Source organism: Theropithecus gelada, chromosome 5 (assembly GCF_003255815.1).
Source record: "Theropithecus gelada isolate Dixy chromosome 5, Tgel_1.0, whole genome shotgun sequence".
NCBI lineage: Eukaryota > Metazoa > Chordata > Mammalia > Primates > Cercopithecidae > Theropithecus > Theropithecus gelada.
Window position 1 is genome coordinate 107,393,519 of NC_037672.1, and position 26,429 is coordinate 107,419,947.

Below are 26,429 nucleotides of genomic sequence, written 5' to 3' on the forward strand. Positions count from 1 at the left end.
CTAAAAGGAGCAATGCATCTCTTTGCATGTCTGTGCATTGTCCTTAACGTTTTGGAAGGAGTGGGCTGTTCATGTCCTTCACAGTGCACCTGTGATTATCACGGCAGAAATGACGGCTCAGGATCAAGGTATGCTCCCCTGCTTGCTACTAAATGTTCTCATTATTTTGACAAAAAGGACCCAAACAAGAAAGCCTACTTTTGAAGGCAAATGTTTGAGGATCAGAAATCGCAGAAGAGAATGTTTAGTGTCCGTAAGCTCTAACGTAATTGTGTTAATACTGGTCACCTACTCCTTCACTGTTTTCATTTCGAGCAGTTTAACTCTTAAAGGTCTCTCAAGTTACCGGAAATTTCTAAACACATTCTGTGTTCCAAAATTTTTATCATGCTTATGTTTGCAAAATGTTGCTTGAGATCAAACCATTTAAAGGTGCGTGGCCAGCTCAGCCCTTGATTATAGAAAGGCTGAGGGCAGGCTGAACAGGAGCTGCGGGACATGCTCAGATCCTTTGCTTTCGTGACTCTCCACTTCCTTTGAGGATTATTCATGTCAGTTGAGTGGCAGAAAGAAAGATCTCAAGAGTGAAGTTAGAGAGGTTGATAGTTAGAATTTTTCCATTTTAAGCTGATGGAATTTACAAAATAAGGAAGATTGAAAAAGATACTGTCTGCTGCAGACACTGTAGGATCTCACAGAAGTTATTCAATCTCTAGGTTGCTTTAGCATCTACCTGTGTAGCGAGAATACTTATTTGCTTATAATGTGCATGAGGCCTTTTAGATATGTTAAATGGAAAACAGAACTCTTGCTAGCTAAACACAGTATAACTTGAATTTCTTTTTATTTTTTCAAGACAGAGTCTCACACCGTCGCCTGGGCTGGAGTGCAGTGGTGTGATCTCGGCTCACTGCAACCTCCACCTCCCTGGTTCAAGTGATTCTCCTGCCTCACCCTCCCGATTAGCTGGGATAACAGGCGTCTGACACCACGCCCTGCAATTTTTTTTGTATTTTTAGTAGAGACGGAGTTTCACCATGTTGGCCAGGCTGCTCTCGAACTCCTGACCTCAGGTAATTCGCCTGCCTCAGCCTCCCAAAGTGTTGGGATTACAGGCATGAGTCACCGCGCCTGGCCTAGAACTTGAATTTTTTTTTGAGAGGGTATTTAATAATAAAATCAGATTATTCGTGACTTGGTTGAAGTAAACAGTGTCTCAGACAAAATAATTTGTTAAAAGAGTTGCCCAATTTATGTCTTATAACTTTAAACAAATAAATAATAATAACTAAGACATATTTGTGAAAAGCTTATCTTGTTATTGTATAAACTTTAAGCAATTCTTGGTATTTTTTGACGTATTCACCAGGTGGTTAAAGACGATGAAGGGAATGTAGCAAGTTAAAGGCCTACTTGTCCAGGGATGTGCAGCAGTGAAGGATCAGGCCAGGGTACTTTTGAGAAACTATCACAGAAATGTTTCCTTCTTTGTGGTGACCCCATTATTGATGGATTTTATAAAAATTATAGAATATTAGGCCTGGCAAGAAATAATCTAGTTCAACCCCTTGTCAGTTTATAAGTGAAGAAACTAAACTGTATGGAGACCAAATGACTTGTCCTAGATCATGTAATTGTGTTAGTAACTAAGTTCATAAAGATGCTAAATCTTTCAGTGTACAAACTAGGCTTTCTTCTACGATAGCATGCTGAAATACTTCTTTTATTTATTTATTTTTTTGAGACAGAGTCTTGCTTTGTCGGCCAGGCTGGAGTGCAGTGGCACAATCTTGGCTCACTGCAACCTCCGTCTCCTGGACTCAAGCAATTCTCCTGCCTCAGCCTCCCATGGAGCTGGGATTACAGGCATGTGCCACCATGCCCAGCTAGTGTTTGCATGTTTAGTAGAGACGGGATTTCACCATGTTGGCCAGGCTGTTCTCAAACTCCTGACCTCAGGTAATCTGCCCACCTCGGCCTCCCAAAGTGCTGGGATTACAGGCATGAGCCACCGCGCCTGGCCAATACTTTCTTAATGAGTAGAAACTGCTACCATTCTGGTATAAAGTAGCCCTGAAATCTGTGATACAAAATAGCGATGAAAAGTAAGAGATATCCCTACAGGATTTCAAAGATTCCATGAGGTCTTCTTCTGAAGTTATAGAAATGAGACAACACTACCACTACCATACAACCACTACATTGCAGCTTTATGCTGCTTATGTCTGTTTACATTATGAGCTGGTTTTTCAAATCCACTTATTTAATGTGATGTGTTTCACTAAAGGGTTATTTTATTGTAATTATTTACTGAATTTATAGTGTGCTATAATTTAGATGATACTTTGCAAAACTTCTTATTATTTTTTGTAATTCAGATGAGTATCTCATAGGAGATAAAAAAGTCATTTTCCAGGCTAAAATGAATCTAAATTCTCAGATTCCTCATAGTTTAAATTTACACATGGGACAGTGTTGTTCTTCTTTCTTTCTTTTCTTTTTTTTTTTTTTCTCTATTTTGAGATGGAGTCTCGGTCTGTCACCCAGGCTGGAGTACAGTGGCATGATCTTGGCCCACTGCAACCTCTGCTTCCTAGGTTCAAGTGATTCTCCCACCTCAGCCTCCTGAGTAGCTGGGATTACAGGCACCTACCACCACACCTGGCTAATTTTGTATTTTTAGTGGAGTCGGGGTTTCGCCATGTTGGCCAGGCTGATCTTGAACTTCTAACCTCAGGTGATCTGCCCACTTTGACCTCCCAAAGTGCTGGGATTACAGCCATGAGCCACATTGCCCAGTGTTGTTTTTCTAAGCCTGTTTTGTATGTGCCAAGAAACAAGATCAAAATGTGACTCGCTCAAGGTCAGCTCCTAGTTTCTGGTTTATTCCTTAGGCAGAAAGCAATGTGCAAGTCACGTTGTTAAAACAGAGCTCAACTTTAAACATGTACTGTGAACACTTTTTTTTCACCTAAATAAGTTATTCTCTTAAAAAGGATTGATTTATTATTTTAACAGGGGTTCTTTTAAAATGGGCCATTTCCTAAAGAGGTCCACTTTAAGTTGGAAAGAAGTGGTTTTGAAAGGTGGCTGTGAAACCCACTAGCTGGGTGGCCCTGGGAAGTTACTGAATGTTGTTGGGCCCCAGTTACTTTCCATGTAAAACCGAGGTTGTTGACAGTAGCAGCAAATACCTGCTCAGTACATATTATGTGCTAGGAAGTTGTAGAGTTTTACATCCATTGTAATTAATCATCCATAACAGTGCCGTATGGGAAAATTAGGTTGAGACACTGGTGAAGTGGTTTTCCATGGCCACAGAGGAGGTGGTACACCTTAGACCTTGGTTAGATTTGAACCAAGGCCCACCTTGGCCTCCCAAAGTGCTAGGATTACAGGCGTGAGCCACTGTCCGGCCGAAAATTGATACGTTTTTCAAATGAGAAGTATTTTTTTCAAATGGATGTTGGAAAGTGAGTTTCCTCACATTGCTCATGTTGTGACACTAGGTTGGTGCTATGTAATGACATGGATATGAACGAGCTCCCTACGAACCTCCCCGTGGACACTGTGAAGCTTCGCATAGAGAAGACTGTCATCCGCAGAATCTCGGCGGAGGCCTTCTATTACCTGGTGGAGCTCCAGTATCTCTGGGTGACTTACAATTCCGTGGCCAGCATTGACCCCAGCAGCTTTTACAACCTGAAGCAACTGCATGAGTTGCGCTTGGATGGGAATTCTCTGGCTGCTTTCCCTTGGGCATCTCTGCTGGACATGCCCCTTCTGAGGACCCTGGACTTGCACAATAACAAAATAACCAGTGTGCCAAATGAGGCACTCAGGTATCTGAAGAACCTTGCCTACTTGGATTTATCAAGCAACAGACTCACCACATTGCCACCAGATTTCCTGGAGAGCTGGTCTCATTTAGTTACAACACCTTCTGGAGGCCTGGACCTTTCCCCAAGCAGGATTATTCTTGGTAAGCTCGCGAGCCTCTGGGCTTTTCATCTATAGATACTTTGCTATGCATAGCTTTTGTTGTCCAGTCTTTTAAAATTTACTGGATTTGGCTTTTTACTCTGTAATTGTACTTTCAGTGGAATAGTACCTTATTAGTTAACCTAGGTCAAGTTACCTCTTTCCCCTGTGTAAGGTGAAAAGGCTGTGTGTGTGTGCACGCATGTGTGTGTACATACATGATGGAAAAGTGGAAGAGAACTTGAGTCATAAATGGAGAGAGGACCTCTTCTCTTAAAGAGCCTCCAACTGACAGACAGAATCCACCAACCTGCGTAGACTCTTGTGAGCACAGCATTGCTCCATACTCTGGTACCAGCTTCTGCTCAGTTGGCTTTTCAACTCTTCATTAGGTTCTTCAGGAGCAGGAGAGGGGCACTGGCATCTTTATGCGATAGCAGTGGCTTCATTTGTTAGGAAGAATAGCTTCTAAATTTCCTTAATCTAAAAGGAAATGGTGGAAACATCAGTTATTTTACTGGCCCGAAATGGTTCACCTAACTGATTTGATCGCTTAGTTTAGCTGTGACTAGTTTTGGAATTTTGAACTTGGCCTTGTTTAGGTTCTATGTGTATTTCTCTGGGGTTCTTTTTATTATTATTATTATACTTTATGTGCAGAACGTGTAGGTTTGTTACATAGGTATAAACGTGCCATGGTGGCTTGCTGCACCCATCAATCCGTCATCTACATTAGGTATTTCTCCTAATGCTATCCCTCCCCTAGACCCCTACCCCCCAACAGGCCCCAGTGTATGATGTTCCCCTCCCTGTGTCCATGTGTTCTCATTGTTCAACTCCCACTTATGGATAAGAACATGAAGTGTTTGGTTTTCTGTTTCTGTGTTAGTTTGCTGAGAATGATGGTTTCCACCTTCATCCATATCCCTGTAAAGGACATGAACTCATTGTTTTTTATAACTGGATAGTATTCCATGGTATATATGTGGCACATTTTCTTTATCCAGTCTATCACTGATGGGCATTTGGGTTGGTTCCAAGTCTTTGCTATTGTGAATAGTGCTGCAATAAACATACGTGTGCATGTGTCTTTATAGTAGAATGATTTATAATCCTTTGGGTATATACCCAGCAATGGGATTGCTGGGTCAAATGGTATTTCTGGTTCTAGGTCCTTGAGGAATCACCAGACTGTCTTCCACAATGATTGAACTAATTTACACTCCCACCAACAGTGTAAAAGCGTTCCTATTTCTCCACATCCTCTCCAGCATCTGTTGTTTCCTGACTTTTTAATGATTGCCATTCTAACTGGTGTGAGATGGTATCTCATTGTGGTGTTGATTTGCATTTATCTAATAACCAGTGATGATGAGCTTTTTTCATATATTTGTTGGTTGTATAAATGTCTTCTTTTGAGAAGTGTCTGTTTATATCCTCTGCCCACTTTTTGATGGAGTTGTTTTTTTTTCTTGTAACTTTGTTTAAGTTCCTTGTAGATTCTGGATATTATTAGCTCTTTGTCAGATGAATAGATTGCAAACATTTTCTCCCATTCTGTTGATCACTTTGATGATCACTTTGATGATAGTTTCATCATTTGATGAATCACTATCATCATTTGATGATAGTGATTTGATGATAGTTTCATCAAAGTGATCACTTTTGATCACTTTGATAGCTTGTGATCACTTTGATAGCTTGTTGATCACTTTGATGATAGTTTCTTTTGCTGTGCAGAAGCTCTTTAGTTTAATTAGATCCCATTTGTCAATTTTGGGTTTTGTTGCTATTGCTTTTTGGTGTTTCAGTCATGAAGTCTTTACCCATGCCTATGTCCTGAATGGTATTGCATAGGTTTTCTTCTAGATTTTTTATGGTTTTAGGTCTTACATTTAAGTCTTTAATCCATGTTCAGTTAATTTTTGTGTAAGGTATAAGGAAGAGGTCCAGTTTCAGTTTTCTGCATATGGCTAGCCAGTTTTCCCAACCACATTTATTAAATAGAAAATCCTTTCCCCATTGCTTGTTTTTGTCAGGCTTGTCAAAGATCAGATGGCTGTAGATGTGTGGTGTTATTTCTGAAGCCTCTGTTCTGTTCCGTTGATCTATATCTCTGTTTTGGTACCAGTACCATGCTGTTTTGGTTACCGTAGCCTTGTAGTATATTTTGAAGTCAAGTAGCATGATGCCTCCAGTTTTGTTCTTTTTGCTTAGGACTGTCTTAGCTATATGGGCTCTTTTTTGGTCCCACATGAAATTTAAAGTAGTAGTTTTTTCTAATTCTTTGAAGAAAGTCAATGGTAGCTTGATAGGGATAGCACTGAATCTATAAATTACTTTGAGCAGTATGGCCATTTTCATGATATTGATTCTTCCTATCCATGAGCATGGAATGTTTTTCTATTTGTTTGTGTCTTCTTTTGTTTCCTTGAGCAGTGGTTTGTAGTTCTCCTTGAAGAGGTCCTTCACATCCCTTGTTAATTGTATTCCTAGGTATTTTATTCTCTTTTTAGCAATTGTGAATGGGAATTCACTCATGATTTGGCTCTCTATTTGTCTATTATTGGTGTATAGAAATGCTTGTGATTTTTGCACATTGATTTTGTATCCTGAGAGTTTGCTGAAGTTGCTTATCAGCTTTGGCTAAGATGATGGGGTTTTCTAAATATACAATCATGTCATATGCAGAGACAATTCGACTTCCTCTCTTTCTATTTGAGTACCCTTTATTTCTTTTTCTTGCCTGATTACCCTGGCCAGAACTTCCAATACTGTGTTGAACAGGAGTGGTGAGAGAGGGCATCCTTGTCTTGTGCCGGTTTTCAGAGGGACTGCTTCCAGCTTTTGACCGTTTAGTATGATATTGACTGTGGGTTTGTCATAAAAACTCCTATTATTTTGAGATACGTTCCATCAATACCTAGTTTATTGAGCGTTTTTAGCATGAAAGGGTGTTGAATTTTATTGAAGGCCTTTTCTGCAACTATTGAGATAATCATGTGGTTTTTGTTATTGGTTCTGTTTAAGTGATGGATTACGTTTATTGATTTGCATATGTTGAACCAGCCTTGCATTCCAGGGATGAAGCCAACTTGATCGTGGTGGATAAGCTTTTTGATGCGCTGCTGGATTTGATTTGCCAGTATTTTACTGAGGATTTTTATGTCAATGTTCATCAGGGATATTGGCCTGAAATTTTCTTTTTTTGTTGTGTCTCTGCCAGGTTTTGGTATCAGGATGATGCTGGCCTCATAAAATGAGTTCCTCTTTTTCTATTGTTTCAAATAGTTTCAGAAGGAATAGCACCAGCTCCTCTTTGTACCTCTGGTAGAATTCAGCTGTGAATCTATCTGGTCCTGAGCTGTTTTTGGTCGGTAGGCTATTTAATTACTGCCTCAATTTCAGAACTTGTTATTTGTCTATTCAGGGATTCAACTTCATACTGGTTTAGTATTGGGAGGGTGTATGTGTCCAGGAATTTATCAATTTCTTCTACATTTTCTAATTTATTTGTGTAGAGGTGTTTATAGTATTCTTTGATGGTAGTTTGCATTTCTTTGAGATCAGTGGTTGTATCTTCTATCATTTTTTATTAAGTTTATTTGAGTCTTCTCTCTTTTCTTCTTTATTAGTCTTGCTAGCTGTCTATTTTGTTAATCTTTTTTTTTTTTTTTTTTTTTTTTTTTTTTTTTTTTTTTTTTTTTTTAACAGCTCCTGGATTCACTGATTTTTTTGAAGGGTTTTTTGGGTCTGTATCTCCTTCAGTTCTGCTCTGATCTTGGTTATTTCTTGTCTTCTGCTAGTTTTTGAATTTGTTTGCTCTTGCTTCACTTGTTCTTTTAATTGTGATGTTAGGGTGTTGATTTTAGATCTTTCTCACTTTCTCCTGTGGGAATTTCATGCTTTAAATTTCCCTCTAAACACTGCTTTGGCTGTGTCCCAGAGATTCTGGTACATTGTGTCTTTGTTCTCACTGGTTTCAAAGAACTTATTTATTTCTGACTTAATTTCGTTATTTACCCAGTGGTCATTCAGGAGAAGGTTGTTCAGTTTCCATGTAGTTGTGCAGTTTTGAGTGAGTTTCTTAATCCTTAGTTCTTTTTTTTTTTTTTTTTGAGACAGAGTCTCGCACTGTCACCTGGGCTGGAGTGCAATGGCACTATCTCAGCTCACTGCCACTTTCACCTCCCAGGTTCAAGCAGTTCTCCTGCCTCAGCCTCCCAAGTAGCTGGGATTACAGGTGCCCACCACCACATCCAGCACATTTTTTGTATTTTTAGTAGAGATGGGTTTTCACTATATTGGCCTGGCTGGTCTTGAACTCCTGATCTTGTGATCCTCCTACCTCAGGCTCCCAAAGTGCTGGGATTACAGATGGGAGCCACTGTGCCCAGCCAATCCTGAGTTCTAATTTGATTGTATTGTGGTCTGAGAGATTGTTCGTTATGATTTCTGTTCTTTTGCATTTGCTGAGGAGTGTTTTTACTTCCAATTATGTTGTCAATTTTAGAATAAGTGCAATGTGGTGCTGAGAAGAATGTGTATTCTGTTGATTTGGGGTGGAGAGTTCTGTAGATGTCTATTAGGTCTGCTTGGTCCAGAGCCGAGTTCAAGTTCTGAATATCCTTGTTAATTTTCTGTCTTGTTGATCTGTCTAATATTGACAGTGGAATGTTAAAGTCTCCCACTATTATTGTGTGGGAGTCTAAGTCTCTTTGTAGATCTCTAAGAACTTGCTTTATGAATCTAGGTGCTCCTGTATTGGGTGTACGTATAATTAGGATACTTAGCTCTTCTTGTTGCATTGATCCTTTTACCATTACGTAATGGGCTTCTTTTGTCTCTTTTGATCTTTGTTGGTTTCAAGTCTGTCTTATCGGAGACTAGGATTGCTTCTTCTTCTTCTTCTTCTTCTCCTTCTTCTCCTTCTTCTTCTTCTTCTTCTTCTTCTTCTTCTTCTTCTTCTTCTTCTTCCTCTTCTTCTTCTTCTTTTTTTCGCTTTCCATTTGCTTGGTAAATATTCCTCCATCCCTTTATTTTGAGCCTATGTGTGTCTTTGCACATGAGATGGGTATCCTGAATACAGCACACAAATAGGTCTTGATTCTTTATCCAATTTGCCAGTCTGTGTCTTTTAATTGGGGGCATTTAGCCCATTTACGTTTAAGGTTAATATTGTTATGTGTGAATTTGATCCTGTCATTATGATGCTAGCTGGTTATTTTGCCTGTTAGTTGATGCAGTCTCTTCATGATGTTGATGATCTTTACAATTTGGCATGTTTTTGCAGTGGCTGGTACCGGTTGTTCCTTTTCATATTTAGTGCTTCCTTCAGGAGCTCTTGAAAGGCAGGCTTGGTGGTGACAAAGTCTCTCAGCATTTGCTTGTCTGTAAAGGATTTTATTTCTCTTTTGCTTATGAAGCTTAGTTTGGCTGGATATGAAATTTTGGGTTGAAAATTCTTTTCTTCAAGAATGTTGAATGTTGGCCCCCACTCTCTTCTGGCTTGTAGGGTTTCTGCAGAGAGATCTGCTGTTAGTCTGATGGGCTTCTCTTTGTGGGTAACCTGACCTTTCTCTCTGGCTGCCCTTAACATTTTTTCCTTCATTTCAACCTTGGTGAATCTGAAGATTATGTTTCTTGGGGTTGCTCTTCTTGAGGAGTATCTTAGTGGTATTCTCTGTATTTCCTGAGTTTGAATGTTGGTCTGTCTTCCTAGGCTGGGGATATTCTCCTGGATAATATCCTGAAGAGTGTTTTCCAACTTGGTTCAATTTTCCCTGTCACTTTCAGATACACCAATCAAACATAGGTGGTTTGGTCTTTTCACATAGTTCCATATTTCTTGGAGGCTTTGTTTGTTCCTTTTCATTCTTTCTTCTCTAATCTTGTCTTCATGCTTTGTTTCATTAAGTTGATCTTCAATCTCTGATATCCTTTTTTTCCCCTTGATGGATTTGGCTATTGATACTTGTGTATGCTTCACGAAGTTCTCAGGCTGTGTTTTTCAGCTCTATCAGGCCATTTATGTTCTTCTCTAAACGGGTTATTCTAGTTAGCAATTCCTCTAACCCTTTTTCAAGGTTCTTAGCTTCCTTGCATTGGGTTAGAACATGCTCCTTTAGCTCGTAGGAGTTTGTTATTATCCACTTTCTGAAGCCTACTTCTGTCAATTTGTCAAACTCATTCTCCATCCAGTTTTGTTCCCTTGCTGGCGAGGAGTTGTGATCCTTTGGAGGAGAAGACGCATTCTTGTTTTTGGAGTTTTCAGCCTTTTTGTGCTTCTTTTTTCTCATCTTCGTGGACTTATCTACTTTTGATTTTTGATGCTGGCGACCTTTGAATGGGGTTTTTGTGTGACCGTCCTTTTTGTTGTTGATGATGCTATTTCTTTCTGTTAGTTAGTTTTCCTTCTAACAGTCAGGCTCCTCTGTTGCAGCTCTGCTGGAATTTCCTGGAGGTCCACTCTAGACCCTATTTGCCTGGGTATCACCAGCAGAGGCTGCAGAACAGCAAAGATTGCTGCCTGTACCTTCCTCTGGAAGCTTCATCCCAGAGGGGCACCCATCAGATGCCAGCCAGAGATCTCCTGTATGAGGTGTCTGTTGACCCCTGCTGGGAGGTGTTTGCCAGTCACGAGGCATGAGGGTCAGGAACTCACTTGAGAAGGCAGTCTACCCTTTAGCAGAGCTCGAGTATTGTGCTGGGAGATCTGCTGCTGTCTTCAGAGCTGGCAGGCAGGAATGTTTAAGTCTGCTGAAGCTGCACCCACAGCCGTCCCTTCCCCCAGGTGTTCTGTCCCAGGGAGATGGGAATTTTATGTATAAGCCCCTGACTGGGGCTGTTGCCTTTCTATCAGAGATGCCTGCCCAGAGAGGAGGAATCTAAAGAGGCAGTCTGGCTACAGTGGCTTTGCCCAGCTGTAGTGGGCTCAGTTTGAACTTCCCAGCGGCTTTGTTTACACTGTGAAGAGAAAACCACCTTATCAAGCCTCAGTAATGACAGATGCCCCTCTACCCACAAAGCTCGAGCATCCCAGGTGGACTTCAGACTGCCGTGCTGGCAGCGAGAATTTCAAACCAGTGGATCTTAGCTTGCTGGGCTCTGTGGGGCTGGGATCTGCTGAGCTAGAACACTTGGGTCCCTGGCTTCAGCTCCCTTTCCAGGGAAGTGAACAATTCTGTCTCACTGGCATTCCAGGCACCACTGGGGTATGCAAAAAAACTCCTGCAGCTAGCTCGGTGTCTGCCCAAATGGCCACCCAGTTTTGTGCTTGAAAGCCAGGGCCCTAGTGGTGTAGGCGTCGGAGAGAATCTCCTGGTTTGCGGGTTGTGAAGACCATGGGGAAAAGTGTAATATCTGGACTGGAGTGCTCTGTCCCTCACGGCACAATCCCTCATGGCTTTCCTTGGCTAGGGAAGGGAGTTCCCTGACCCCTTGTGCTTCCTGGGTGAGGTGACGCCCCACCCTGCTTCGGCTTGCCCTCCATGGGCTGTACGCACTGTCTAACCAGCCCCAATGAGATGAGCCAGCTACCTCAGTTGGAAATGCAGAAATCACCTGCCTTCTGTGTTGATCTCACTGGGAGCTGCAGACTGGAGTTGTTCCTATTTGGCCATCTTGCCAGCCACCTTCTCTGGGGTTCTTAAAATGTAATCTCCTTCTACCAGTAAGTCCCTCTCTGCCTCTTCATACACACACACACACACACACACACAATATATATATATACACACACTCTCTATATATATACTATATATATACATATATATATACACATCTATCTATCTATCTATCTATCTATCTATCTATCTATCTATCTATCTATCAAGAGAAAGAGAGAGCGAGCTTTGCATGGAGTTCTGTACATGGTGAATGCCTAGAACATGTGATTGCCTGATTGAAATTAGTGAACTGGACCCTTTTCAGGGGTATCTATAGGCAGTGAAGCATTGTAATCTTTTGTATGAGACACAAGCCTGAGGCTTTGATCGATCAGTTAGATGTGCTAAAATTTTGTTCCACTTTTTCACCCAATAAGGCTGTGTTGTCCATTCCCAAGTTATTTTCATCATAGCTGCAGCAGAGGTTATATTTCTCAGGAAGATGAAAGAACTTCTGGGCATTTGGCCAGTGAAATGACTTATAAGCCTTTTGGAGTACGAGACAACATAGATGCTAACTTTGCGCCAGGCATCCTTCCTGACCAGTATCACATGATCAAATATTTGCTGAAATAAAGCACAAGTAAAATATATATTTGTAAAAAAAGAAACTGCTGTAACAGCACTCACATAACTTTAGCATTGCTTTTGTTGAAATGTCAATGTATTTGGTGTTTATGAGTCTAAAAATATGACTAATAAGAACCAGGTAGAAAGAGGAAAACTCATATAAGCTCTTCTTATGTATCTAGTTCACGTTTTCCCCACTGTTCATCTAGTCCTTTAAACATTTTTTTGTTAGATAATAAAAGTACTATTGTAGAATGGGTTAGAGAATAAAATCACATTAGTTTAACTTAACAGATATTTGTGGAGTTCTTATTATATACACTGATAGGCACATGTAAACCTACACTGCGGTATTTATTTACTTTATTTTAGCCACCAATCTGAACCTTATAAGTAAGGTTAATAGCTAGAAGATTCTATTTCCCTACCTATTTTTCTAAGTTTCCTGGAAAGTAATTCTTGGTTCTAATAGACCCAATGGAGTAATATAGTAGAAAATAAAATTCAATTACTAAATTGCAATTAATAGCTTTCTAATGATCAGTTACTAACATTACTATGAAGGAGCAATTGATAGAACATTCATATTTTTCCCTTGGGAGTTAAATCTGGATGGGAACTTAGGGATCAAAGGGAAAGGGTTATGAATCTTTACTATCCATGGGAAGTTACCCAAACAGTTTTAACTGCATTTTAGGGCCCAGAGATTTTAAAAGGTGGTAACTTGAAAATACTTCTGTATAACATTAAATTTTAAAACAAGGCTATGTAACTGTATAAAAAGCATTACCATAACTATGTAAAAATGTGCAAAGACAAAGACTGAAAAAAATTCACTGTTTAGCTATTTTCTTTGGTTAGTGGGACATCTTTTCATTTTTCTATATTTCCAAAATGTTCTGCAATGATCATGCATGATAATAAATAACAAAGGATAGTTTGAAGCATGTTGAGTGGCAGCTGACCTTAGCAAAGCCATGTTTGATATGTTCCCAAAAGGAGAAGAAGAGAGGACTAATTGATGTGGATAAATCACACACAGAAAACTCAGTGTTTTTGTCTGGAAAATGGTGATGGCAGGGTTTGCTCCATTTTGTTCACAGGACTGTAATGAGAAGAAATGAAATATTTCATGTAGCAGTCCTTTAGAATATGAAGTCTACAGTCTCTGAGATTATGCTTTTAGATCAACAATTATCTGTAGAAGTTGTGACTGGGATGGGAGTGTCCTATAAAGACTTCTTTGTTTGGCCTTTTTGTTATTCCAACAATATTTGAGCCTTTTAGTTGCATCACTGAATATAGTGATGAGTACCAGTCCTAGATTTTCTAGAACTTAGTGTTTAAGTATAGCAATTACATCTTTCCAGGTGTCCTGTAGAATTTGCCTCTGTGCTGTTATAGTGGGATAGAGTCTGCTTTTACTTAGTTTTTATTACTCTGTGTTGATTATTGTTAGCAGATGGAGGTTCTATTTGTAATAATAACACTAATAGTTAATTTTGATGGAGTTGCTCAATGCCAGGTCTGGTTCTTATACTTGACCTATGTAACTTCTAGTCTCACATCAACCCTGTAGTAAATACCACTTCATGCCCATTTTACAGATGAAAAAATGAGACACAAGTTAAGACACTTGCCCAGATTCATTCAACACATAGTGGTGGAGCTGAGCTTTAAGGACAGGCCATCTGGCTCCAGAACCCAGGCGCGTCTTCCCTTCTTTGTAATGCAAAGTATATAATAATAACAGAGTTCCTTTCTTCATATATGCATTACTTTATTGATCACTTTAGATCCATATATTTATGTAATAAAAAAATTAAGGTGAGGTTTTTCAATTACTCTTTCTCTTCTACAGGAGTAAAAACATCAACTTAGTAAAATTGTCCTTTATTGTATCCATGAAAACTTAAACTATTGCCCCGCAAATAAACGTTGGAATTAACTATAAAACTAGGTTTTGATTTGCAATGCAGGTAAGTTTCCATGGCCTCTTTCTCAAGGTGAAGTAAATATTTACACAGGCATATTCCGTAAGTCCTGACACTGTTTGTCTTAGAGAAAAAGGCCTGTGGTAGGATAAAACATGAAATGCTTTTTTTTTGGGGTGTTGTTTTACTTGTACCCAAATTTGCTGAATTGTAAACATGGGCTCTTTTCCTATTTGAAATGGAGATTGCCTGAAGGGTGGTGGCAGCCCTAGTATTTCCAGACTTTTCTAAAATGGTGTTAATTTATTTCAAAAAACACTTATCAATCTCTGTAGATGCACCCCACCCTTTTTTTGGTTTGAGGAAACAAATCCGCATAGGTAAGACTTACACCTTGCTGGGTGCTCTAATCCTCACCTTCTTTCTATAGCTAGTAAGAAGGCAGAATCAAGTTTCAAATTTACAGTTAATCTCCAAAGCATCACTCTTTACTTTTTAAAACCTTGTTTTTAATGGAGACATTAAGGTATACTTTGCATAGGTGGAATGCAGGATTGTAAGTCTACAGTTTGTTAAATTCTGATAAATGTATACCCTTACGTAACTTACACCATTATCAAGATACAGAATATTTCCATTACTCCAGAAAGTTCTGTGTTTCTTTCTAGTCAATCTTGCCTCACCTATTTGAATTTTCATTGCTATAGGTTAATTGTGTCTGCTCTAGAATGTTATGTAAATGGAATCATATAAGATGCACCTTTGTGCCACGCTTCTTTCACTCAGCATTATGTTTTTGAAAATCATCCATGCTGTCGCATGTGTTGGTAGTTCATTATTGCAAAATTGTATTCAGTTGTATGAATGAAGCAATTGTTTATCCTTTCTCCTGATGTTGGACACATGGGCTGTTTTGAGTTTGGGGCAATAATAAATTAAGCTGCAATTAACATTCTTGTACAAAGCTTTTTGTGGCACATGTTTTCATTTCTGTTGGATAAATTCCTAGGATTGAAATTGCTGGATTATAGAATGGCTATATGACCGGGCGCAGTGGCTAATGCCTGTAATCCCAGCCCTTTGGGAGGCCAAGGCAGGCAGATCAGTTGAAGTCAGGAGTTTGAGTCCAGCCTGGCCAATGTGGTGAAACCCCGTCTCTACTAAAAAATACAAAAATTAGTCAGGTGTTGTGGTGCATGCCTATAGTCCCAGCTACTCAGGAGGCTGAGGTAGGAAAAACCTGGGAGGCGGATGTTGTAGTGAATTGAGATCACGTCACTGCACTCCATCCTGGGTGGAAAAAAAAAGGAAAAAAATAATGGCTATATGTATAACTTTTAAGGAAACTGCCTATTTTCCAAAGAGGCTGTATGACATTATACATTCCTATTAGCACTGCATGACAGTCTGGTTGCTCTGTATCCTCACCAACAGTTGATGATGTTGGTCTTTTTCATGAGAAAGCAGTATCACAATGTGATTTTTAATTTCCATTTCCCTAATTATTAATGGCATTAGCCAGATTTTCATTTGCTTATGGGTCACTGTATATCTTCCTTTATGAACTATCTTTTGCTTAGTTTTTAAGGGTTATTTGTCTTTTCTTTATTGAATATAAGTCTTTTGTCTGTTATATGCATTGTGAATATTTTCTCCAAGGCTGACTTGCCTATTTATTTTTTCCTGGCGTCTTTGGTAAAAAAGGTTTACATTTTGATGACATTTGATTTATTAGTTTTTTTCTTTTATAGTTAGTGCTTTCTGTGTATCATCTAAAAAATATTTGCCTACCTCAAAATCACAGATATGATATTTTCTTATTGTTTTAGCCTTTATACTCAATTTTTAGCTGTATATTCTTAGCTCTTAAGCTTATAGCTGTTATCTATCTCAAAATAGTTTTTGTATTGTGTAAAGTAGGGGTTGAGGTTTACATGCTTGTGAATATGTGTCCACTTGTTCCAGCACCATTCATTAAAAAGACGTTCCTTTCCTCACTGAATTGTTAAACACTGTTGTCTCCACAAAGCTGAGTAGGCATAGTCTTTGTCTTCAAGGGCTTATAGTCCTCAGAATAACTTTTGTACAAAAATTTATTGCTCACTTTTCACACAAAAATAGCACATTTAGTCCAACTATTCTGATGCATATAAATATTATTCTTTTAGAAACGATAAAGTTCACTTGGCCCATCCAAGAATAGTTATATAAAGTCAACTAATTAATGCAAATTAGTGTAATTTTAGTTGATGTGTTGCCTTGAAGGAATGCAGTACAAGTAACAGTTTAACTTGAGAGAGTTCTCTTACCTTTGTCCTCAGAAGAAAAAAACACTTAAATGTATTCAGTTCTTGAATCACGATTTTTATTCAGGTTTTAAAATTTGTACCTTTGACCTTAGATGTTTCAAGCTGGAGTAAATAGGCATTTTATTTTTGAGGGATTTAAAAATATTTACATAACTTTTATATATAACCAGTTAAATTAGTTTTTTAAAGAATTTTCTTTCACCATTAATACATTTTTTAATAATTTCAAAGCATGAAATAAATTGTTAACATTATAGCTCTTGAATCTTTCCCTATGCAAACATTTATACTCCAGATAGTGCTGCTTTAACATTTTAAAATTTTTAGTTTATTTTAGTTTGAAAGAGTATCTCACTTTGTCACCCAGGCTGGAGTGCAGTGGCGTAATCACAGCTTACTGCAGCCTCAACCTCCTGGTCTCAGTTGATCCTCCCAATTCAGCCTCCTGGGTAGCTGGGACAACAGGCAAGTGCCACCACCATACCTGGCTAATTTTTGTATTTTTTGTAGCGACAGGATCTCGCCATGTTGCACAAGCTGGCCTTGAGCTCCTGACCTCAAGCAGTCTTCCCACCTAGCCTCACAAAGTGTTGGGATTACAGGTGTGAGCCATTGTGCCTGGACATTTTTTTATTTGTAGATAATAGCACTTATGACTGCTACTGTGACTCTAAATGTTTTTAGATGGCAAAGAGATGAGTTATGATAGAAAGGGTGTTAGATTATGATGCTAAAAAAAATCTGGGATGTAGGATTCTAAGCCATTTACAAAGTCAAGGTAGTAATATCTTTGTGCTTTGGTTTCCTTTGGTGTAAAATTGAAAGAATAATACCAGATGCCAGAGGTATGGTATAAGGCATAACATGGCGGTTAAGACCTTTAACCACTGTGGTGGGTGGTTAAGAGCTTTAACCAGCATGGTGGTTCAAGATCAGGATGCTGAAGTTCAAATCCTGGCTGTCCAATTGTGTGACCTTGGGCATATTCCTTAAGCTTCCTGAACCTTGGTTTTCTCATCTTTAAAATGGGGATGATAATAGTACTACCTATCCCATGCTTTTGTGAGGATTGAGTCAGACCATCCTTCAGACGCTTAGTGCTGTTCTTTGATCTCCTGAATCTCTGCATGTGTTGTAAGCAGAGGCAGACATTGATTACCTTTTATCCTGCACTACCTTTTCAAGGATTACCTTTTATTCTGCATTACCTTTTCAAGCTGCTTTCAAGAGAACAGCTTTGGAGGTTGAAATATATCTCCTTCCAGAGCAAAGGGTAAGTAAGTATGCTTACTACCCAGTATAATAAAGATGTCTCCCTTCAGTGCTGTGAGCAATGAACTCCTTCAACCCTGAGCAGGAGTCTTGTGTCTTCTACCAACATCCATAAAATGATGGCAGGCAAACTCGCCCATATCTGAGGAGTTTCCCAGGATGTGGACCTCTCAGTGCTAAAAGCAAGAAAGTCCTGGGCAAACTGAAATGAGTTGCTGGCAAACTGGAATAGGTTGGTCACCCTAAAGTAGGGTCAAATCTCAGAGCCTCTGCAGTTTTGGACAAGCACAGTCTTTGCCACATAGGAAGCAATCAGCAACTTGTAACTTGCATTGCTAGTATTATATAAAGAAAAAAATATGGCATAAGTTGAAGTGTTTTCAAAATATGAAATAGTCTATACATATTATATGACTGAATAAATTTGATGTGCTGGCAGATTTAGAAATTAATCTTAAAATCAAATCAGATAGCTATGATGAGCATAGCTTTTATATATAGAATATTGACACAAATTTTATAGATATAAAATATAAGTAACCTTTTATTTTAATGTAAGTGTTTTAGTATCATTCTATTTATGAATTCTTACTATATTAAGGTGGGTGTTTACATGTTCCTTTCTAAATTTTTTGATTGTTTTTATCTAACTTAAAATATCCCCTCTCCTCCTCTTAGGCACCATGATAACATCCCTTTGCCCTAGAGGACACTTGCCAGGGTGCGTCCTGTGCTCTTCTCTTCGCTGGTTTTCTCTCTCGCTCAGGGAGCAGACACATGATTGGATCCTCATTTTGAGATTTTATTACTTGTGAGAGGCAAGCCATATATTATTTCACTGATTTCTTGCAAACTACAGCTCACAATTCTGACAATACCAATTGATAACAACATTTTTAATCTTTTATAAGTTTTTGTAGAGGTTATTGGCACGTTACACACAAACTGACCTGATTAATTTGTTAAATCGTGTGGGTCACGGTCAAACAATCTAATTCCAAATTTAGTTCTTTATAATAACATTTACATGTATATAAGCAAAACTGGTTAATGTAAAAAGTACATGTACAAAGTAAAATAAACTACTGAAGGGATTTCGGCCTTTGGAAGAGGTTAGTGATTCCCCCTCCCCTCAATTTTAATAAGTAAAACCAGTTATATTGTTTATAAAAGGAGAATTGACTACTTTTAGTCTGTATTATAGTCAAAGTTGATAAACTAGCTTCACTTTGTATGATATTCACATTTGAACTGTGTATCAGTGTAGACATAGAAAAGTCACAAATTTGAAAGATTTAACGTTTAAAAATAAGCACTATTAGGAGAGTCTAGATCCACAGATTATCTTTAGCACCTCAATCAATAGAGATAAAAATGTTACAAATTAGGTATTCTATCATATTCTTCTGCTTTTTACTGAGTGATGATGGATTTTAGTGTTAGTTTGTTGTTCCATCTATGGTTTCTTTTAGTCTATGATCATTATTTTTATTTTATAGGCAGATAGAACATTACGGGTATAAAAAGCTCTAGCATGTATCTAGTCAACTCTCCCATTTTGCTGAAGAGAAAACTGAGGCTCAGCAAGGTTGCATCATCCAGGTCACAGAATTAGTTAATGGTTGAGCCTCATCAGGAACCCAGGCACAGTAAAGTTGGTGAGAATGTCATTTCCTGTTACTTTTAAAATTTCTCTTTCATATATTTAAATCTGGCCTTCACATATCAGGTCAACTAATATGAACAATAATGACTGAATATCTAATGTGGTATCTGGTGGTGAAGTGGGTTTTTGAATGTCTATGAACTGACTGCATTATTATAGGTGTTTCGGTATCTATCAGATCATATCTCCACCATTACTTATGTACTTGTTTTGAATTCTTTCTTAGTAGACGTACAGATTGTATTACATTTGGTTTCTTTTGTTAAGATCAAGAAAATATGGACTCTAGTATAGGGAATATGTTTTATGTGTATGAAATTTGTTACTTATTCAGAGATTGAAATGACTATATTTTACAAAAGATTTTAAGTACTGTGTTCAGCAAGAAAGTTTAAAGGTCACAGAGATTCTACTGTGAATAAACCATTGTTCAAGGTAATTTCCATGAATTATGTAATTAAAAATTCATGCAACTCTATGAAAGAACTACTGCATTCTATAGATGAGGCTGAGAGAGGTTGTTATTATAGATATCTACTCGTGGGAGTGAAGCTTGACAGAACCGAGATTTCAGCCTAGACATTAAGTTCCAGAGCCACACGTAGTCATAGCAATATAAAATAAGCCAGAAAGTCTGCTTATCACATAATATTGGATGAAAGAATCAACAGTTAAGAGAATAGAATTCAAATTAATCTTGGTTCAATAACTAGGTATAGATTAACAACATTAAATATAAGAGGAAAAGGTTAAAGTTATTCACCCATGGAAGAAAAGCGTACTTCTAAAACAGGAGATGAAAAAGTAAACTTTTACCAATACTGGCAGAAAAATATGAGCCAGTCATGACTTGCTCTTATAATTTTTAAAAAGTGTAATAAAAATCTAGAATTTATGAACTAACAGTTACATTTCCACCATGGTTAGAATTTGTAAAATTGCAGTTCTGTCTTTTCTTCTCAATTTATAATCCACTCCATTAGTAAAAAGCTATAACCACAAATCTCTGTGATAAATTTTTTTCTGTCTTGGGCTTTATATGAGGCTGTTATGGAACATCACTCCTAAGATCCTAGAGAGACTTTTGCCTGACAGAATGCTCTAAAGCTCCATTTTAGATCCTTCTGAGATTTTAGTACAAAATTTTATGGTCCCACCTGGATTTGATGTTTGCTCTGAAGTTCTATCTTAATTTGAGAATTTTGGAGAGGCCGAGAATAAGAAACAATTTTTTAATTGAACTCAACAAGTTTCGGTTCCTTTATATTTAACAGTTCTTCTTTAACTTTGCCTCTCCTTTATATTTTATTACCTGAAACACACCAGGGAGTAGTTTGAACAGTCTTTGTGGAAATATCCTTAGGTAGACCACATTGCATTGAATATGTTTTTGACTTTCCATGTGGACCACAGGTGACAGTGCTGCTAAACTTTTTTTGCTACTCCATAGCAAAGATCCTCTTTCCTCTAGTTTCCAGCAACATTTTCCTCACTTTTCTTCAAGCTGTCACTGATAGCCTCCTTGAAGGCCCAAAGGCTTCTGCTAACAATTCTGAAAGTGAGACATCCTGAAGATGCTTGCAACCGGAAGCTGTCCGCTAACCGCGTTGCTTGCAGCTGATTCTCTCTTGAAGGAGTATTGAGCAAGTCACCTTCATAGTCACCACATATGACATTCATGCCAAGCCACGTTCTTGCTTCCACCAGCTTTTTAGGCTTCTCTCCCGCCATTGCCAGCATCTCACTCTGTATTTTTCGCCACACAAAGCTTGCATTACCTCAATACACCTTCAAATCACATAAAACCATAACCTATTCCAGGCTGAATTTGGTGCCTCTGAGCACCCTATAACACTTACAATACTGTAGGTACTTTCATAACACCTTTGAAAGATCTTTATTACTGTATTGTGGCATTCTCTGGTACCTGGATTAAAGTTTTAGCTCTGATACTAATTAGCTTTGTGACCTTGGCCAAGTTATTGGGCCCCTCTGAGGCCTCATCTTTAACATAGGGATAGATGAAGTCTGAGCTTCATCATTAACATAGGGATAATAATACCATTTTTCTCATAGGATTATTGGGATTACATGTGATAATACAGGTAAGTGCTTAGAAGATAATCTAGCAGAGTAAATGCTCAATAAGTATTAGCCATGATTATTAATGATCTGAACTAATGGACAGGATATATTCATCGAGATTGCTGGATTGCAGAGCAAAACTGACATAAAGGTGACTCTGCTTCATCCCTCAAAGCACTTCTGTTTTTAGGGAGATAGTGTAGATCCCTACCTTCTCAAGAGGTAGGATGTAAACTGAGTCATCAGAATTATCTTTGTCAACCTTTCCCACCTTCTGTTTTAGGTCTACAGGACAATCCTTGGTTCTGTGACTGTCGTATTTCCAAAATGATCGAGTTGTCAAAGGTTGTTGACTCTGCTATAGTGCTTCTGGATCCACTGATGACTTGCAGTGAACCTGAACGCCTCACAGGAATTTTGTTTCAGCGGGCTGAATTGGAACATTGTCTGAAACCATCAGTGATGACCTCAGCCACCAAAATCATGTCTGCTCTCGGCAGTAATGTTCTACTGCGGTGTGATACCACTGGCTTCCCCACCCCACAGCTCACATGGACCAGATCTGACAGCTCGCCAGTTAATTATACAGGTATTTTCTTAATTCAGCCCCATGATCAAAGGAGTTTACTAAGCTCTGAAGTTAACATCATGTTTTGTGTGATTTGAAATTAGCTAGTTAACACTAATAAAATATTTCAAGATTATTGGGTGCAAGGGATTTTAAAGGTACATTTTATTGGTTAGTATTCTCCTCAGTTTATCTAACTACCTAGATAAAATTAGACAATCTAAACTCTTTTTCTTAGGTAGAATGAAACAATGCAGTGAATGGATCAATGGCAGACAAGGCCTTTGTCTTGCTTCATCATCTTGGATACAGCTCACTTCAAAATGTACAACTATTACAATTTTTTAAAAAGGGCCTTTTGCTGGTCAGGTGCGGTGGCTCACGCCTCTAATCCCAGCACTTTGGGAGGCCGAAGTGGGCAGATCACCTGAGGTCAGGAGTTTGTGACCAGCCTGGCCAACATGGTGAAACTCCATCTCTACTAAAAATACAAAAAGTAGCCGGGCTTGGTAGTGCGCACCTGTAATCCCAGCTACTCAGGAGGCTGAGGCAGGAGAATCGCTTGAACCTGAGGGGCAGAGGTTGCAGTGAGTCAAGATTGCACCACTGCACTCCAGCCTGGGTGACAGAGCAAGACTCCGTCTCCAAAATAAAACAACAACAACAACAACAAAAACGCCGGGTGGAGCGAGGCTTTTGTACAAGTCTCTCATTTTTGAATAATTATTTAAATAATAAATTACATGAAGACCTTATTGTGAATCAAAAAGTATAATTTTTAGAAATATTGATTATATAGACTTTTCAGATTCTAGTGTGACAATATGCATGCTTTGTACCCAGTTTCAAGAGTGTTATTCTGACAATTAAAGTGATATATTTTTAAAACTCTTCAAAATTAAACTAAAATTCAGGTTGAAATAATGAAACCTGGTGGAAATAAAGAAGTTAAGGTCTAATGTTCCTATATATAGATAGTCAATGGTCCACAGTTTCAGCTTGTGAGTTAAGTTTTGGGTTACTGGGATATTGTTCTGTGCATTATTATTCTTTGAAAAGCTTCTGAAATCAAGACAGAATGAAAATATACCCAGATATCAGAGTTTAGGATAGCAAAATTCTGATTTTTAAAAAAATTATATGTTATTCTGTAAACAGAAGAATCCATGATTTGCTAGTTTATCTAAGTTAAATATAAAATAAGTCATTCCAAATACAAATGATGACTCTGCCATGCCAGAAAATGATCTGCTGTACCTCTGGCTAGAAGGATATATGCATTTTATTACCGTGAAAACATATCATAAGCAATACTTATATAAGGTCATATGATAAACATTCTATAGAATTGCAGTGACTTAAAACTGAAAGGGACCTTTGAGATTACTTTATCTCATCCTCTTATAAATGCAGAAACAGAGGCCTAAAGACAGGAATTGACTTATTCACAACCACATGCTATTTAGTGGGCAAAAGTTTCTAAAACCGAAGTCTCCTGATTCCCAGCCTTTTATTTTTTAAAAATACTGTTCCCTATACAGACCTCACAACACCTGGCAGCTCCTAGACCTTGATGTAAGCAGTTTGCAGAACCATTGCCCACTGTCAGAGACTTGCAGGGTGCCATTTCCCTCTCGGTTTCTGTGAGAGATGCATGTAGAGCAGATAGTTGTTTCCTCCTCAGTTGGCATGGTTGCTTGAATTTTCCTTTTGTTCCTCACAGAGTATACATTTGTTTTCTTACAGTAATACAAGAATCTCCAGAGGAAGGAGTCAGATGGTCCATAATGAGCTTGACAGGCATTTCTTCCAAAGACGCTGGGGATTACAAGTGTAAGGCCAAAAATCTGGCTGGGATGTCAGAAGCTGTGGTTACTGTGACAGTGCTTGGCATTACCACAACTCCGATACCACCAGACACTTCTGAAAGACCTGGAGATCATCCTGAGTGGGATGCCCAGCTGGGATCTGGAAGATCTACATCTAGCACATCATCATATCCTTGGTCCTCTTCCTTCTCCCGTACATCTTCTTTTTCTGCTTCTACTTTGTCTCCTCCCTCTACTGCTTCCTTCTCTTTATCTCCTTTCTTCTCCTCCACTGTTTCTTCAATCACAACTCTGAGCACAAGCATCTCAGCCACCACCATGGCCAACAAGCAATCATTCCAGCTCCACCCAGATGGGAAAAGAAATTTAAAGGCAGCAAAGAGTGGAAATAAGCTTCCTCCAGCCAGCACAAGTAAGAAAGAAGAGCTGGCATTGTTGGATCAAACAATGCTTACGGAGACAAATGCCACAATAGAAAACCTCAGGGTGGTCAGCAAGACTAAAGAGAGTGTGACATTGACGTGGAATATGATCAACACCACACATAACTCTGCAGTGACTGTGTTGTATTCCAAGTATGGTGGGAAGGACCTGCTGCTGTTGAATGCAGACTCCAGCAAGAACCAAGTAACCATAGATGGCTTGGAACCTGGTGGGCAATACATGGCCTGTGTCTGTCCAAAAGGAGTGCCTCCCCAGAAAGACCAATGCATCACCTTTTCTACCGAAACAGTAGAAGGAGATGATTCTCAATGGTCTCTCCTTCTCGTGGTGACCAGTACTGCCTGTGTTGTTGTCTTACTATTGATTTGTTTCTTGTTGTACAAAGTTTGCAAACTGCAATGTAAGTCAGAACCTTTTTGGGAAGACGATTTGGCAAAAGAGACTTATATCCAATTTGAGACCCTGTTTCCCAGGTCTCAAAGTGTAGGTGAGCTCTGGACACGAAGTCACAGGGATGACTCAGAAAAATTGCTGCTTTGTTCGAGGTCAAGTGTGGAATCTCAGGTGACTTTTAAAAGTGAAAGTTCCAGACCAGAGCATTATTGCTAAGGTTGTGCAGCTCAGGCGCATATGAGCTACAAAATTAGCATCTAAGGGTATAATTGACCCTAGGTTTGGATGACTTTTGGACAGACTTTCACATTGTGTGTGAAAATCACAAATGGAATGCTTTTAAGTGTGTTTTAAAAATAGCATGAGACCTCTGAACTGAAAAGACAAATAACGTTGATTTTTTTTCTTGTGTGGAAAAGGTCTACAGAAATAATTTTTAGAGTGTTGCTTACTAAATTATTAATACTTTTTAGGGTACTGTTTTAGTTCTTAAAAATAAGTTCATATGAAAGTAGCAAATGAACTCTGTATTTAAAAATACAGTTTTTTGAGTAACGAGGAAACATTAGCAAAACCAGCTAAGCCTTGATGTTTATTCATGTTCGAAGTGCATTATGGCATTTTCTGTGGACGTTTTCTGACGTTGCCTAATGTAGAGTGTGGGATCACAAAGGATTTTTTGTTCACTAAGGTTAAATCTGACTCATGGGGGAGGGAGGGCTCTGTCTCTTCATACCATTATACATTGTAATACTATAGAGTTGTGTTCATATTGCATGTAAGAAAAATGTTTGCTTTTCTTTAGAAATATAGGTATTAGTAAAAGTAAGTATACAAAGAGGATTATGACAAATAGACTATTTCTTTAAAAATGGTAACTGTTGTATTGAAACACATCTGCTGACAGATAATATGGATATTTAAAAATAACTTTAAATCAGTCTTTTAATATTTTGCTATTTGCTCTTATTTTCTCTCTTCTTTCTTCCTTCCTGGTCTTCCCTCCCGTTCCTTCCTTCATTCCTTCTTTCTTCTGCTTTGTCAGAAGATATACAAGTGGCCAAAGAATCACAAGCCAAGCAGTTTGTCTTCTGCCATATTATCATTTGATTTCTGTTGATAAAGAAAAAGCTTTTAAAATTACTTACTGCCCTTTGAAAGTCTGTTTTAGAACCCCAAAGGATATTTGAGGATTTTGAAAGGGAAGCCTCAGTAGATTCATTTGGTTAGACTCTTTTCCTAGGTTAAAAACATCGGGGAACTTAAATACATAGGAAAGGAGTTCATAAATAAAATTTAGTTTTTTTAGAAAGGGAATATTTTAATAACTGTAGTGTACTATAAGAGACATCTTGTGGCTTTAAGATTAATAATAGTGATAAGACCCACTCAAGCATCTCACAGGGCTGATATTACATGCAACTTAGCAGGATGCAACCTGGCCCAGTGATTTCCAGGAGACAAGGCCACCTCAGCACAGATGCAACTTTCATAAATCTTAGAACAAAGCCTACCCTTACTAGATTAAACCTGCTCTATGAAAGAAACACTTGGTAATTGACCCAGACTGAATACATGTATAAGAAATGGGAAAGATCTCCCAAACTCTGAGAATGGTCCTCAAATAGAAGCCCTCCTAGTCAGTTGGTCATCTGACCTCTGACTATATCCGGCCCATGACACCAGCCAACTCCTGCTTTCCTTGTAAGAG

At 38.5% G+C, this 26,429-nt stretch overlaps 1 protein-coding gene across 1 annotated transcript; it reads left to right on the plus strand.

The window, feature by feature from the left end:
* On the plus strand, nt 1-26,429 carry LRIT3 (leucine rich repeat, Ig-like and transmembrane domains 3). Its single transcript, XM_025386204.1, has 4 exons — nt 1-128; nt 3,510-3,982; nt 21,768-22,073; nt 23,799-26,429. The coding sequence occupies exons 1-4, from the start codon at nt 13-15 to the stop codon at nt 24,932-24,934; spliced, it is 2,031 nt and encodes a 676-aa protein (XP_025241989.1). The 5' UTR covers nt 1-12; the 3' UTR covers nt 24,935-26,429.